Here is a 15,322-nt window from a genome sequence, read left to right on the forward strand (position 1 = left end):
ACTAAAGGCCTATTTACCTCAGCTCCTTTTACTGGCTTTCAATGAAAAAATCACAAAACATGCTAAAAAGCAAAGCCACAGTCTGAGAAGAAAAGCAAACATCAGAACCAGAGTCAGATATGGCAGAGATTCTGGAATTATCAGACTAGGAATTTAAAATAATTAAGATGAATATGCTAAGAACTCAAATGGGAAAAGTGGACAGTATGCAAGAACAGATGGATAGTGTAAGCAGAGAGACAAAAACTCAGAAAGAATCCAAAGGAAATGCTAGAAATCAAAATCACGAATAGAAATGAAGAATGCCTTGATGGGCTCATTAGTTGGAAAGAATCAGTGAGCTCGAAGATATGTCAACAGAAACTTCCCAAACTGAAAAGAGAGAGAGAGAGGAAAGGAAAAAATATGCAAGAATTGTGAGTTCTTACATATTTCTACAAAAAGTAAAAGGCGTTACAAAAGATGTTACATGCGCATAATGGAAATACCAGGAGTATAAAGAGAGAAAGGAACAGAAGAAATATTTGAAATAACAGTGACTGAGAATTTCCCCAAACTAATGATTTACACCCAACCATATACCCAGAGCTCAGAAAATACCAAACAGGATAAATACCAAAAAACCCACTAAGCATATCGTGCAAACTGCAAAAAATAAAAACAAAGAGATTTAGTATCTAATGAAATTATCCTTCAAAAGTGAAGGAAAAATACTTTCTCAGACAAACAAAAATTGAGGAATTTTTTTTTTGCCAAAAGACCTACACTGCAGGAAATAGTAAAAGTTCTTCAGTGAAAAGGAAAATGACATAGGCTAGAACCTCAGATCTACATAAAGAAAGGAAGAACATTTGAGAAATAAATGAAGGTAAAATCTTTTACTTTTCATATCCTTAACTAATCTAAATAACAGTTTGTTAAAAATAATAGTAGCAAAACTGTATCGGATGATTATAGCTTATGGATAAATGAAATGTATGACAGCAATGTTATAAGGGACAGGAGGGAAGAATTCAGTTATATAACAGGAACTGAGTTACTCTATTATAAGGTACCTGCATTAACCATGAAGTTGTATGTTTATTTTATAGTGGACTTAGATTAATTGTAAATGCATACTGCACACTCCAATCACTTAAACATTTTAAAAAAGAGATAAAATTTATATGTTAAGAGAGAAAAATGGAATCATACAAAATGCTCAATTAAAACCAGAGGAAACAGAAAAAGAGAAGCGTCAAAAAAATGAAACCAAAAAATGAGGCCAATGAATAGAAAACAATTATGACAGTTATTGGCCAGGTAGACTCATGCCTGTAATCCTAGCACTTGGGAGGTCAAGGTGGGAGGACTGCTTAAACCCCGGAGTCCAAGACCAGCCAGACAACATATATAGTGAGACCTCACCTCTACAAAAAATAAAAAAATTACCCAGGGCTGGTGGTGTGTGCTTGTAGACTCTGCTACTTGGGAGACTGAGGTAGAAGGATCGCCTGAACCCAGGAGGTTGAGGCTGCGGTGAACTTTAATCAAGTCACTGTACTTTAGCCTGGACAACAGAATGAGACCTTTCCTCAAAAAACAAACAAAACAAATATGGAAGATATTAATCCAAATATATCAATCATCACTTTTAATATGAGTCGTCACAAGTTAAAAGGTAGACTATTTGAGCGGATTAAAAAAACAAGACCCAGCTATATGTTGTCCACAAGAAACCCATTTTAAATATAAAGATACAGATAAAATTAAAAGTAAAAGGATGGATTTGATTCTTTACCATGGGAGAAGAAAAAGAAAAAAAAAATAGAGAAAAATATGCCATGCTAACACTAATCAAATAAAGCTGAAACATCTATATAAATGTCAAACAAGCAGATTTTAGAGCAAGGAAAATTATCAGTGAAAATAGAGGCATAGGAGGAGGGCAGGGACATTCTCAGCCTCCCCTGGGCTCTATAGTGAAGAGTCCTCCAGCCCTCCTCTGATGATGGGAGGGCAGCCCTAGGAGAAGTCAATGGCCCAGAACCACTAGGCCGGCTTCTGCTGCAGAGCTGGGCATTGCAGCATGACCATTCACTAGAAGATGATTCTGTGTGACTCTTGTCCATGTCTCAACTCGTTCAATACTCATTTGAAAAAAGAAAGAAAGAAAGAAAGAAAATAGAGGTATTACGTAAGTGATAAAGGGGCCAATTCTTCAAAAAGACTTAACAATCCCAAATGTGTATGTGCCTAACAACAGAGCATCAAAATATGTGAGGCAAAACTGATGGAAATGTTTTTGAAATAGAGTAAATCCATAATTATACTTGAAGATGTCAACACCTCTCTATCAGTAATTGACAGACCCAGCAAGCAGAATATCAGCAGGATATAGTTGTCAATGCATAGCACTATCCACCAACTGAATATAGTTGACATATATGGCATATCTCATCTAACAACAGCCAAATATACATTCTCCCACTTGTATAGAACATTCACCATATAGACCACATTCTGGGCCACATAACACTTCTTAACAAATGTAAATGAATAGAAATCACACAAAACATGCTCTCAGATTACAATGGAATTAAAATGGAATTTTTTTTTTTGTTTAAGTTGTAGTCTCACTCTTGTCACCTAGGCTGGAGTGCAGTGGCACACTCATGACCACCACAGCCTCGACCTGCTGGGCTTAGGTGATCCTTTCACTTCAGCCTTCCAAGTAGCTGGAACTACAGACACATGCCACCACGTCTGGCTTTTTTTGTGTGTGATATATTGTAGAGACGAGGTCTCATCAAGTTGCCCAGGATTCCCTGGGTTCAGGCAATCCTCTCGCCTTGGCTTCCCAAAGTACTGGGATTACAGGCTGAGCCACCACGCCTGGCCTAAACTGGAAATTAATAACAGAAAGATAGCTGGAAAATCTCAAAATACTTGGAGATTAAACAACATACTTCTAAATAAATACAGGAATTAAAGATGTCTCGAGAGAAAGTAAAAAATATTTTGAACTAAAGAAAATGAAAATACAACTGCTGTGTAATACAGAATTTGACTAGCCTTTGTCTGTATAGCTCTTGGGTCACTAGGTACATTACTAATGAGCAGTAATATTATAAAAGGAATCTTGTTTTCTAAGCAGCAAGTCTCAACAATGGGTTTAAAATATTCAATAAACCATGCTGTAAACAGATGTGCTATCATCCAGGCTTTCCATTTCACTGGCAGAGTAGATTTAGCATAATTCTTAAAGGGTCTAGATTTTCGGAATGGTAAATGAACACTGGCTTCAACTTAAAGTCACCAGCTGCACTGGCTCCTATCAAGTCAATCAGCCTGTTTTTTGAAGCTAAGCACCGACTTCTCTCTAGCTAAGAAAGTCTTAGGTGTATTTTCTTCCAACAGAAACCTGTTTCATCTACACTGAGAATCTGTTGTTTAGGGTGGCTACCTTCATCAATGATCTCAGCTAGATCTTCTGCATAACTTGCTGCAGCCTCTCCATAAGCACTTGCTGCTTCACCTTGCACTTGATGTTATGGAGATGTCTTCTCTTCTTACACCTCATTAACCAACCTCTGCTAGATTCCAACTTTTCTTCCCCAGCTTCCTCACCTCTTTCCGCCCTCACAGAACTGAAGAGAGTTAGGGCCTTACTCTGATTAGGCTTTGACTAAAGGGAATAGTGGCTGGTTTGATCTCTCCAGACCACTTAGATTTTCTCTGTATCAGTAGTAAGGCTATTTCACTTTTTCCTCATTTGTGTGTCCACTGGAGTAGCACTTTCAATTTCCTTCAAAAACTTGTCCTTTGCATTATAACCTGGCTAACTGTCTGGTGCAAGAGGTCTAGCTTTCGACTCATCTTAGCTGTCAACATGCCGTCTTCACTAAGTTTAATCATTTCTAGCTTTTGATTAAAGTGAGAGATGTGACTCTTCCTTTAACTTGGACACTTAGAGGCTGCTGTAGGATTATTTATTGGCCCAATTTTAATATTGTTGTGTCTCAGAGAACAGGGAGGTCTGAGGAGAAGGAGAGAAACTAGGGAACAGCCAGTCGGTGGAAAAGCCAGAACACATGCATTTATTGATTATGGTTTATGGTGTCTCAAAACAACGACAAGAGTAACATCAAAGATCACAGATCACCATAACAGATATCGATAATGGAAAAGTCTGAGATATTGTGAGACTTAACAAAAATGTGACTCAGAAAAGATTAATGCAAGCTGTTAGAAAACTGACACTGATAGACTTGCTTAACACAGGGTTACTGCAAGCCTTCAATCTATAAAAAAAAACAGTATCTACCAAGTGCAGTAAAGTGAAGCATGATAAAACAAGTGTCTGTGTCAGGGCGGGTTCATCCCCTTTCAGTGCTGGGACAGAGCTGAATTCGATGGTGAGCATGATGGGTGTCTGGGAAGCAGGCTATGGAGGGTGGGCCCTACCCACTGGAAGAGTTTCAGCAACCTCGGGGCTAGTTCTCCTACAGTGACTGGTTAATGTCACCTGTTTGTTTCCTGAAGGGATCTGAAATTCGAACATGGAAAGATGTGCTAAGTCTTTGTTTGCTTATCTAGGGAAAAGAGGAGTGTAATAAATAGAACACTGCTTTATATTTTTAGCAGACAATGCGACTAATATTAATTTATTTCATAGGTACCTATATATAAACTCTAATTCGCTTGTGGGTAAGAATTTTTGATATCACATTTGTGTGTGTGTGTGTGTGTAAGCATCATAGGAAAATACATTCTAAGAAACAATGGGGAGTGGTGGTGGTGGCTGTACCTGTATTAAAGTGTGAATTTCAAAGACAAAAAAAAAAAAGGTACAAAACCACATTCTTTACCTCATATTGTATGATTCCATTTATGTGAAATGTCCAAAATAGGCAAATCTATGGAGACAGAAAGTAGATTAGTGGTTGCCTAGGGCTGAAGACTGGAGAGTGAGGGCTACAGGGTCGGGGGCTTTGTTTTGGGGTAATGAAAATGTTCTAAAATTGACTATGGTGATGGATGTGTAATTCCGTGACTATACTAAAAGCCACTGAATTATGCACTTCAAATAGTAAATTGTATGGTATTTAAATTATAGCTCAATGAAGTTGTTAAAAAACACTTGCTCTGTTGAAATACCTCTGTGGATTTTTAAAAAGTGTTTAATTTTAATATACATTAAAAATAAAAGTAACTGACAGATGTTAAGAGTCAATGACAAGAATAAAGGCTACAAAGTATAGATAAAAGGCAAGTGGACTGCCCATTTAATTATATTTTAGTATAAAAACATTTTATAAAAATTAGTCCCCACTGAAGCTTGCAAGTTTTACGTATAATTTTGATGTATCTGAAGTGGATGAAAACTTATAAAGTTAAGATGATCTTATCAGTACAAAAGATATTCTAAACCAGCTTAGCCCAAAGAAGCATTTTGATTGCCTAATTTAACTTTGTAAAGGAGAAGTAAATCTTATAGCTGGTCTCTGTAAACCTCACAGCTGGAACATTCTAACAGCACCCTGCAGTTTCCAGTGATCAAAGTAAGTTACTTTATATACTAAACTAAGAATTTCATAATAGAAATAATGCAACACCAGAGGGTGTGGTTATCATGAAATAATTACACTCCTGAGAGATTACAGGCACAAGGCTGTACCCCAGGGGTGTGATTATCCCATGATAACCACATCTGCTGAAATTGCCTTATTGCAAAAATAATCTCTATTCACTGGTGAGACATTATTCAATAGGTGATTTTTTTTAAATGAAAAGATTTTTTTGGCTTGAATCAGCAAGTGGATTAGGAAATTGGTCAGTTTATTTTTCATTGCATTCAAATTCAGAATACAACATCATTATTACCTGCTTTCCTGTTTGATATAGTAGAGTTCTGATTTTGTTTTTGAGAAGCCTTTAAGAGTTTCCATTAGCTTTAGTTAAGTACTACTGTTACATTCAAGTCAAACTTTAAAGGTATTAACTGAGCAATACAATTTTAAATAGTTTATTCTTATGTACAATCTTTAATTCTTCTAAAACAGTTCATTTTTTAAAATTATGCAATTTATCTTCACTGATGAAAATGTAAATAAGCAAAAAGATGAAACTAAAAATCTCAAGTAATCCTACCACCCAGACACAACCACAACCACTGTTAATATTTTGGCCTATCTCCTTTCAATTCTTTTTCTAAGAGTATCTGTCTCTCTGTCTATATGTCTGCCTAAAGACATAAAGTAAAATACAAATGTAACTATTCTGTTTCATAACCTGCTTTTTAAAATATCTGACTAAATGTTATAAACAATGTCCATATGCTTAAGAAATCTTCAGATCATTTTAACTAGCTGCACAGCACAGTATTCTATTGTAACAATATTCTATAATTACTCACTTGATATTCTTTTATTAGACAATTAGGTGTTTCTCTCCCTCTCTCTCTCACACACACGTACGTACACACTATTATACATAATTCTTTGTGACTAAATTTTATCTCTTTTTTTTCTTTTTTGAGTCAGTCTCTCTCTGTCACCCAGGTTGGAGTACAGAGGCATGATCATGGCTCACTGCAGCCTAGACCTCCTGGGCTCAGGTGATCCTCTACCTCAGTCTGTGGGACCACAGGCATGTGCCACCACACCTGGCTAATTTTTAAATTTTTTGTAGAGACCGAGTTTCATTATGTTGCCTAGGCTGGTCTTGAACTCCTGGGCTCAAGCAATCCTCACCTTAGCCTCCCAAAGTGCTGGGATTACAGGCATGAGCCATCACACCTGGCCCATGACTAAATTTTTTAATATATTCATGACTGTTTCCTTAAGATATATTCATGATTTGGTAATAAGTAAAACATAATTTAAACAAACTGAACAAGGTACTTTTCTCCCAAATCTTCAATCTGTTCTTACATATAGTTTAAGCTGATGGTTCTTAACCTTGACAGTGCATCAGAAATAGATCAGTAATTATCATCTTATATGGTACCATATTTGATGAAAGCTACTGATTTATTTTTTAACATAATCTTATCAAAGGGTTCAGTGTCTTCAGATATTTTTAGATGTGATACAGGATTTAATAAATTAAAATACCCTGTGTATTTACCAGTGTTTGTTCTCATGCCTTGTCAGTGTGAAAGGAAAATATGGAAATGGAAATTTCCCTAACACCTTATTCTATAAAGACTGAGGCAAAGAATTAATTCAGTTTGCTAGTTATTTCTCATCATGAACACAGCCTTTACAACACACCAGTAAGTCTTTGCTTTTTTTAGCTGTTCCAATTATTCTGAAAATAAATTTAATATGGGAGTACAAAGGAAAACATTAGCCTTCTGAAGAATATCATGTGACATTCAATGTTTGAAAAGTCTAAATTTTAAGTTTCTTTTCCAATTTTAATTAATCACATATTTTAATTCAAAAATAGAAAATTACCTGTAATTTCACCAAATTAACATATTAACTATTTTCATTTTTCCATGTTTCATTCCATTCCTAATTTATATGCATGTAGTTTTATATGAGAATCATAGAGTAGATTTGATTGATATTCTTTAGTTTACTTAACATAGCAACAGTTTATTTTGCCACTCCCCTAGTGCTGGGTATTTAGATTGTTTACCATGGTGAAAAATGAGAATGTTGACAATGTCTCCTCCGCCTTTTTTTTAAAAAAGCACTTTCAACACATTACACCTTTCCTTTTCCTTCAACTACCCCTCTTCCAAAAAGAAACAAGCAAAACACACACACACACACACACACACACACACACACACACACACAGTCTACGGAATTAATTTTGCTTACAACTGTTTCCCCAAACTTTCAGATCCTGAGTATCAGCTGGGCGGGGGAAGATTTTTAGACTCCTCCTCTCAGGACTTATTTAATAGTCCCTCTGTGACAGAGGCTTGGGCACTGATATTTATGCAAAATACTTAGGTGACCCTTGACATTAGGTAGGTTTGAGAAACACTGGCTGCAGTATAAGTGGTAAAACTCTTTTATGCCCAGCTTTTTGAGAGCCATTTCAAATTTGTTTCTACTCATTTAAAGTTGACCATGTTCAATTTTCTGTGCTTATGTTTTTCTTCTAATCTTTCTTTTTGGTCAACCTTTCTTTCTACCTGTCTAAATTTTAATTATTCAAAAGTCATTTTAGTCCCACCTCCTCTATTACCTATATAATTTAACTCTCTGTTACTCTCCTTGTTTTCCTCCCTAGACTGAAAACTGGGAGTTACTCTGTGTTTCTTATGTAATATGTTAATGTGATATGTCTGGTTAGATTGTAAACTAAGGGTAGAGTCTATATCTTCTATGAACTTGGAACATAAGTTAAAAAAAATAAAACTTACTAAGGCCGGGCATGGTGGCTCATGCCTGTAATCCCAGTACTTATCGAGGCCAAAGTGGGAATACTGCTTGAGCCTAGGAGTTCAGGACTAGCTAGGCAACATAGCGAGACCTCATCTCTACAAAAAATAAAAAAATTAGCCAAGTGTGGTGGCGCATTCCTATAGTCCAGGAGGTCAAGGCTGTGGTGAGCCGTGATCATGCCAGTGCACTCCAGCCTTCACAACAGGTGACACCATTGATCAAAAAAAAAAATCCAAAAAAACCCCAAAACTAAACTTACTGACTGATGTAGAAGAAACCAAATGCATAGTTGCTAAATACAATTATTTCAAAAAGTAAATAAACACTTTAGTTCTAAGATTTAATTTTCAAATGGGGCTCTTAATTCAGTGAGCCATCCTTTTATCATAAAAGGTAGAGCTTCTAAAATCTTATAGATTTAAAAAATAACTTCATCCTAAGACCATTTTTACTTTAATCACTGAATGCCTGATATTTTACAGTTTATCTTTACATATTTTTATTTTTTTGAATTAATAAAGGTAGATTTATTAAAGAGAAGATATACATTGTGAAGGGCACATACATACTTTTTTTTTTTTTAAAGCAGGATTTATTGAGAGGACAGAAAAGCTCCCACAGTGGGAGGGGACCCGAAGGAGCTGCCCACTCACATACTTTTAAACGATACTGTTTTTTAATCTTTTAATCTTTTTTCCCCCTTAACTTGATATATCCTAGTATATATCCTCACGCATCAACATAGACCTATAGCTATATTCATATTATGTATCTCTTATGGCTGGCTGTATGGTATTCCATTTTGGGGGGATGCACCATAATTTAATTTCAAAAATACTCATAAAGTGCTTACTATTTGTCAGGCACCGTAACTCATCCAGTTTCCACAGCAACCTTACGAGGTTCCATAGCAACTTACAACTGCCGTACCTATTTTACAGACATTCACAAACTGAGGCAGAGGGAGGATAAGCAGCTTGCTGAAACTACTAAGCAGCAGAGCAGGAGATCCAAAGCAGGCATCTACATAGCTCCAACAGTCGTTAAGCGCATAGACTGTTGGAGCTATGTACAAGGCCTCTCAGAACTGATGGCGGCGCCCTCTGCATGAAAGGCTGTTCCTTTTGTAAGATGCTAAGTGTTCTTTTCCAAGACCTTGCAAAGCTGCATACTTCCTTTCTTTTAGGTCTCAGCTTAGCAGTGCTTCCTCAGAAGAACCCTTCCTGGTTTATCTAAAGTAACTCCTCATTTAATTCTAATCATAAAGTTCAATATAATTTTCATCACAGAACTTATAAATGCCTGACATTTCTTATTTATTAGTTTACTCTGTGTCATTTCCTATATAATCAAAGTGAGGACCTTTTCTGTCTTGTTTGATATTACGTTCCTACAGCCTAGATTGCCTGGCACAGAATAAGTGCTCCACAAATGGTTACTGAATAAATGAGTAAGTTTATTTTACCAACCACTGATGAACATTTAGAGCTGTTTCCAATCTTTTACTACTATAAATCTTATCACTCTCTTATCACTTTCTAATTATAAATTACTAGAAGGTATATTTCTAGGTAAAAGAATATGCATGAGCTTCAGGCTTTTGATATGTTTTGTCTAATGGCTCTCCAGAAAGGTTGCTCTAATTTATCAACAGAGAATTAAAATGTTCACTTTAACACATGTGTTGGAATCAACACTGGATGTACAGATCTTGTACATCTTTACTGAATTTGGCAGGCAAAAAAGATAAAATATTGTTTTAGCTTTCATTTCTTTGGTTACTAACGCTGGTGAAAATATTCTCCTATTTAATGGTCATGTGAATTCTTCCTTTTGTAAACCATCTATATTTATGTCTTTAGCTCCTTTCTGTTTGTCTTCATCTTTTTCATATTGACATTTTATATATCAGGAATATCAACTTCATGCAGAGAAACTATAGGATTTCAGCAAAGGTAATGCTTTTCACCCTCTCCCACCCCAAGGCTCAATTTATTTAGATAGAAAGAAAGAACCACTGCTATGCAGACTTCTCTAGTCTGATTACATATATGTTAAAACTTGACAGGAGTCACAAACTTGAGCATTTTTTTCTACTTTGTTCATTTTATTTTAAAAAGTTTCATTTGACTGAGGAATAGTACTACAATAAAACTCCACTATAAGTTGGGTCCAAAAACTTCAATTGTATAAACTGAGAGATTGAGTTATTATAAGACTAATAAATAGGAGAGGAGAAGAGTCATAACTAGCCTCATTATATCTGAATTCACATCATTGTGGGCATTGTAGGGTTTTACTGTTATCTTTTTAATTTTTGTTTTTTGAGTCTGGGTCTCTCACTTGTTGCCTAGGCTGAAGTGCAGTGTCATGATCACAGCTCACCCCAGCCTCGACCTCTCGGGCTCAGGTGATCCTTCTGCCTCAGCCTCCTGAGTAGCTGGGACTACAGGTACACCACCACACCTAGCTAATGTTTTCCTTTTTTGTAGAGAGGTTTCACCATATTGCCCAGGATGGTCTCAAACTCCTGGCTCAAGTGATCCTCCGGCCTCGGCCTCCCAAAGTGCTGGGATTACAGGTATAAGCCACCATACCTGGCTACTTCATTGTTTTCAATACTCTTAGAAAATACGTTAACCAAATGGCACAGGTTCTTTTGGTTGTTGTTAGTAGATATTCAATATAGACTCAAGAGAAATCAAGTCTATTGATTATTAACCCTTTGCACTCGGAGACAACTTGCAGATCATCTACCTGCAACTCAACCACACTTTTTTATGAAATATAAAAAACAAATCACTTCACATTAAATAGTATAGCATTGAAACCAATTATTGCAATGATATGTTGCATATAAGGAATTTTGGACACTGAGAAACTTATTTATGACCAAAAAAATCAAAATTTTATATCTCATATTTTATGTGTGGTAACAACCTGCCTTCAACTTCAAAAGTCTTTCTTTTAAGGCTACAGTAACTTGCTTACCTATCTTTTCAAGTTATGTCATATGATACAAAGGGTATACCCACAGCTGCCTTTCTTATGCAAACAGCTCTTTATCGCTACCTTCTGTTACAAAGAAGTGTTGGCACTACCATGAAAGCACTTCACACAATTCTCTTTCTAGGTAACACCAACTGATTTCTTTTTACGTATATCTCTGTATATATTCCATCTCTTTATTTGCTTTTTTGTGCAGTTTTGAATTGAAAACTTCAAAGAAACATACGTCTTTGAAAAATTTGCACTTGCATGTCCTGTATAATCACCAGCAATCTCTTTATGTCCCCTGACAGGAGACATCTGAGTGGTTTAATAAATTACAATGTCCCTTCAGAGGTGACATCTGAGTACAATGGGATAAAAGAAGGGCTAAGTCTAGAGTTTATCCTACTCCTTTTCTTAGAAGCAGGATTAGAGTAAGACAAGACTGAGGAACAAAGACAACTACTACCTTCTGCCTGTCCCAAGTCAACCCGTGAGTCATACAGTTGTAAGGGCACTACAAGGTTGGGAAGAAGGAAAAGACGGGAAAGATACAATCCCTTCCAGAAAGCAGGTTATGCTTTTCAGACAGAACAAGTCCCTGTTACTAATCAAGTACATGGTCAGAAATATTTGATCAGGTGGGTTTTGGTATATGATTCATCATACTCCATTTTCTTGTGGCTCTATTTCTTTTTGGGGCTGTTCTCCCTTCTTCTACCCGTTAGGTGGCGGAAAGGGAGGAGGGTACATTAGGTATGTGGACTTTTAAGAGTATCTGGATTGTGGCATTAGTGAGATTTTTTTGGTCAGAGACTGCCAGACCAAAGTCTATATAATACTGTCTCATCACTGAGCAAATAGTTTTACTTAAAAAGTGGTTTTTCAGCCAGGCTCGGCGGCTCAGCCCGTAATCCCGTGCCTTTGGGAGGCTGAGGTGAGTGGACTGCCTGAGCTCACGGGTTTGAGATCCGCCTGGGCAACTTGGCGAGACCTCAACTCTACAATAAATTAAAAAATCAGCCGGGCGTGGTAGCGCATGCCTGTAATTCCGGCTACTTGGAAGGTGGAAGGATCACCGGAGCCCAGCAGGTCGAGGCTGCGGTGACTGGGAGCGGCCACTGCACTCCAGTCTGGGCGATAGAGTGAGACTCCAACTCAAAAAAAAAAAAAGTGGTTTTTCAACCTGATTTAGAGCAATAAGGAGTTTTTAAAAAGTCAATCACAATATTCTGTCTGTATACTTCCTCCACACATTCTGACCTCTAAAACACCATTAAAAAGATGGTATTAAACTTAATAATTGGTCAAATTCCTAAACTCATACTAATCTGAGAACTGGCATCTTGAATCCTACAGCCTGAATATGGCTTAGAGGACAGAAGTTCTCTAACTACAGAGCAGAGGCTGAAGATTATTTGTTGACTGGGGGTGAACCTGGACTCAGATGAGGTAGCAGTGAAAGTCAAAGGAGTGCAGCAGAGGCCTGGGTAGGGGGTAGCTGAGAGGATGAAGCTTCATGCCCAGAGCATCCACTTCAGTAGAGCAGCTCTGCTTTTTGTATGTTCTATATACTGGGATTTCATGTAAGGCTTCTTTAAAAAAAAAAATTCGACAGCTGCTTTAAAAACGCTGAAAATCTCTGAGTTATACTATCATTCTTATTTTTAAATGAGGAATTGATGCTCATAAAAGTGACATGACTTGCTTAAATTACAGGGTTAAGCAGGTTATTTCTATTATGATCTATTACAAGTTAGGGTTGGATTAGTGCAGCTGTCTCAATAATACACTAACAAGGCAAGGCACTGATACACTTAGGGTAAAATTTCTCTGTTTTAGTATCTTTATAGAAAAAGAACCAAAATGATCCAAACCAAATTAGACTAATTTTTCTTAAGCAGACAGTAATATGCAGGAAGGTAAATAACTTTCAAGTAAAAACCATTTTAGCATAGTCAACTTTGTCTTCATCTTTGTACTAAAAAGAAATGATTGGCCACTGCCTTGCTGAGCTATGGTGTGGCCATGTGCTCTTTGAGCTATGGCCGGGGCACGTTTTCTTAAGCTTTGGCCCCCTTCCCTACCCTGGGGATGTGAATCACCTCCTTCTCTCTGAAAAAAAAGGTGGGGGAAAGGGAGGAGGGTGCATTAGGTATGTGGGCTTTTAAGAGTATCTGGATTGTGGCATTAGTGAGATTTTTTTTTTGGTCAGAGATTGCCAGACCAAAGTCTATTATCGATACTGTCTTACACTGAGAAAAGTTTTACTTAAAAAGTGGTTTCTTAACCTGATTTAGAGCAATAAGGAGTTTTTAAAAAGTCAATCACAATATTCTGTCTGTATACTTCCTCCACACATTCTGACCTCTAAAACACCATTAAAAAGATGGTATTAAACTTAATAATTGGTCAAATTCTTAAAATTACTTTCTAATCTGAAAAAAAAAAAGAAATGATTGCTGAGGCTTTTTTTTTTTTTTTTAGTTGGAGTCTGATTCCATCGCCCAGACTGGAGTGCAGTGCCACACACACTCACGGTTACCTCTGTGTCGACCTGCTGGGCTCCAGCGATCCTTCCGCCTCAGCCTTCCAAGTAGCCGAAACTACAGGCGTGCACTACCATGCCTGGCTAATTTTTGATTTATTGTAGAAACGAGGTCTCGCCAAGTTGCCTGGGCTGCCGGGCTGGTTTCAAACCCTTGGGCTTGGGCAATCCACTCGCCTCAGCCTCCTAAGGTGCTGGGATTACAGGCTGTGCCACCAAGCCCAGCCAGCTGAGGCTTTCAGTACAGTCTATTTTTACAATCCAGAAGGATATGAGTATGGGAAATAACCATTTTTCCCTCCACTTTTTAGGCTACTAACCTGACAAACTATGTTTAATATATCTTACTTTTACTTTTATTTTTGAGTCAGGGTCTCACTCTGTCACCCAGGATGGAATGTAGTGGTACAATTCTGGCTCACCACAGCCTCGACTTCCTGGGCTCAGGCGAGCCTTCCGTCTCAGGCTCCCAAGTAGCTAGGACGACAGGCATGCCCTGCCATACCTAGCTAATTTTTTAATTTTCTGTAGAGATGAGGTCTCACTATGTTGCCCACGCTGGTCTCAACTCCTAGGCTCAAGCAATCCTCCCACCTCAGCCTCCCAAAGTGTTGGGATTACAGGTAGGAACTACTGCACCCAGCTAATATGTGTTATTTTAAAAATTAACTTCATAGGGCCTTTGGCTGGAAAAATTCAACTTTATCCTATTACACAGTATTTCAAATTCAACACATATGATAAGAATTTCCCATTAATCATCAGATTTTGAGAATGTTTTACACACACACACACACAACAAACCCAAATAAAGCAAAATACCCAGAGAGAATAAAGAAAAACATTATTTTATCTTTTCTTGTTTGTCCTTGATATACACTCCAAAACAAATAAATTATGTCTAATGCCTACCTGAGCCATCAGTGGGAACTGAACTTGCATTGATTCCAGAAAGACCAAACAAAGGACATTCTCGATCTGTGTTGACATGACCCCATTTGTGACATTTAATGCACCTCACATTTCGAACCTGAGAAAGAGTGCACGTTACTTTGGTTACCAAATTACTAAGAATCTAATCAATGTTCAACTTCTGTTCCTTGACAGAGTTTAGGTTAAATTGCATTTTTAAAAGAACTCCAGGGAAAGAAACTCCATAACTATGTTTGGTAATTTAATAAAAACACTGGAATTGTTTGCAATAAATTCTGTCCTAAAGGGTAAGCTGAATCCTATTTCTTTTTACCTATTATTTGGTGGCAATATAATAATGTCATTCAAGAAGAAATAGCAAAATACCAAAAAAGAATTATGTCACGGCTTAAACTTAAATTCTCTAATTTTAATAAACTAATCTTTAAAGTTTCTGATTTCTAAACCGGGGTTAGCAAGC

The 15,322-nt window shown here is 37.1% G+C and overlaps 1 protein-coding gene across 1 annotated transcript in view; it reads right to left on the reverse strand.

Moving 5' to 3' along the window:
- CIR1 (corepressor interacting with RBPJ, 1) overlaps positions 1–15,322 on the reverse strand; it is a 41,772-nt gene that overhangs the window by 14,447 nt on the left and 12,003 nt on the right. Inside the window, exon 7 of the mRNA XM_008064752.1 lies at positions 14,842–14,959. Coding sequence (XP_008062943.1) covers positions 14,842–14,959 — 118 coding nt within the window. The remainder of the gene's footprint in view (positions 1–14,841; positions 14,960–15,322) is intronic.

This window comes from Carlito syrichta, unplaced genomic scaffold (genome assembly GCF_000164805.1).
Source record: "Carlito syrichta isolate Samal-C Ts95f unplaced genomic scaffold, Tarsius_syrichta-2.0.1 Scaffold307993, whole genome shotgun sequence".
Classification (NCBI taxonomy): domain Eukaryota; kingdom Metazoa; phylum Chordata; class Mammalia; order Primates; family Tarsiidae; genus Carlito; species Carlito syrichta.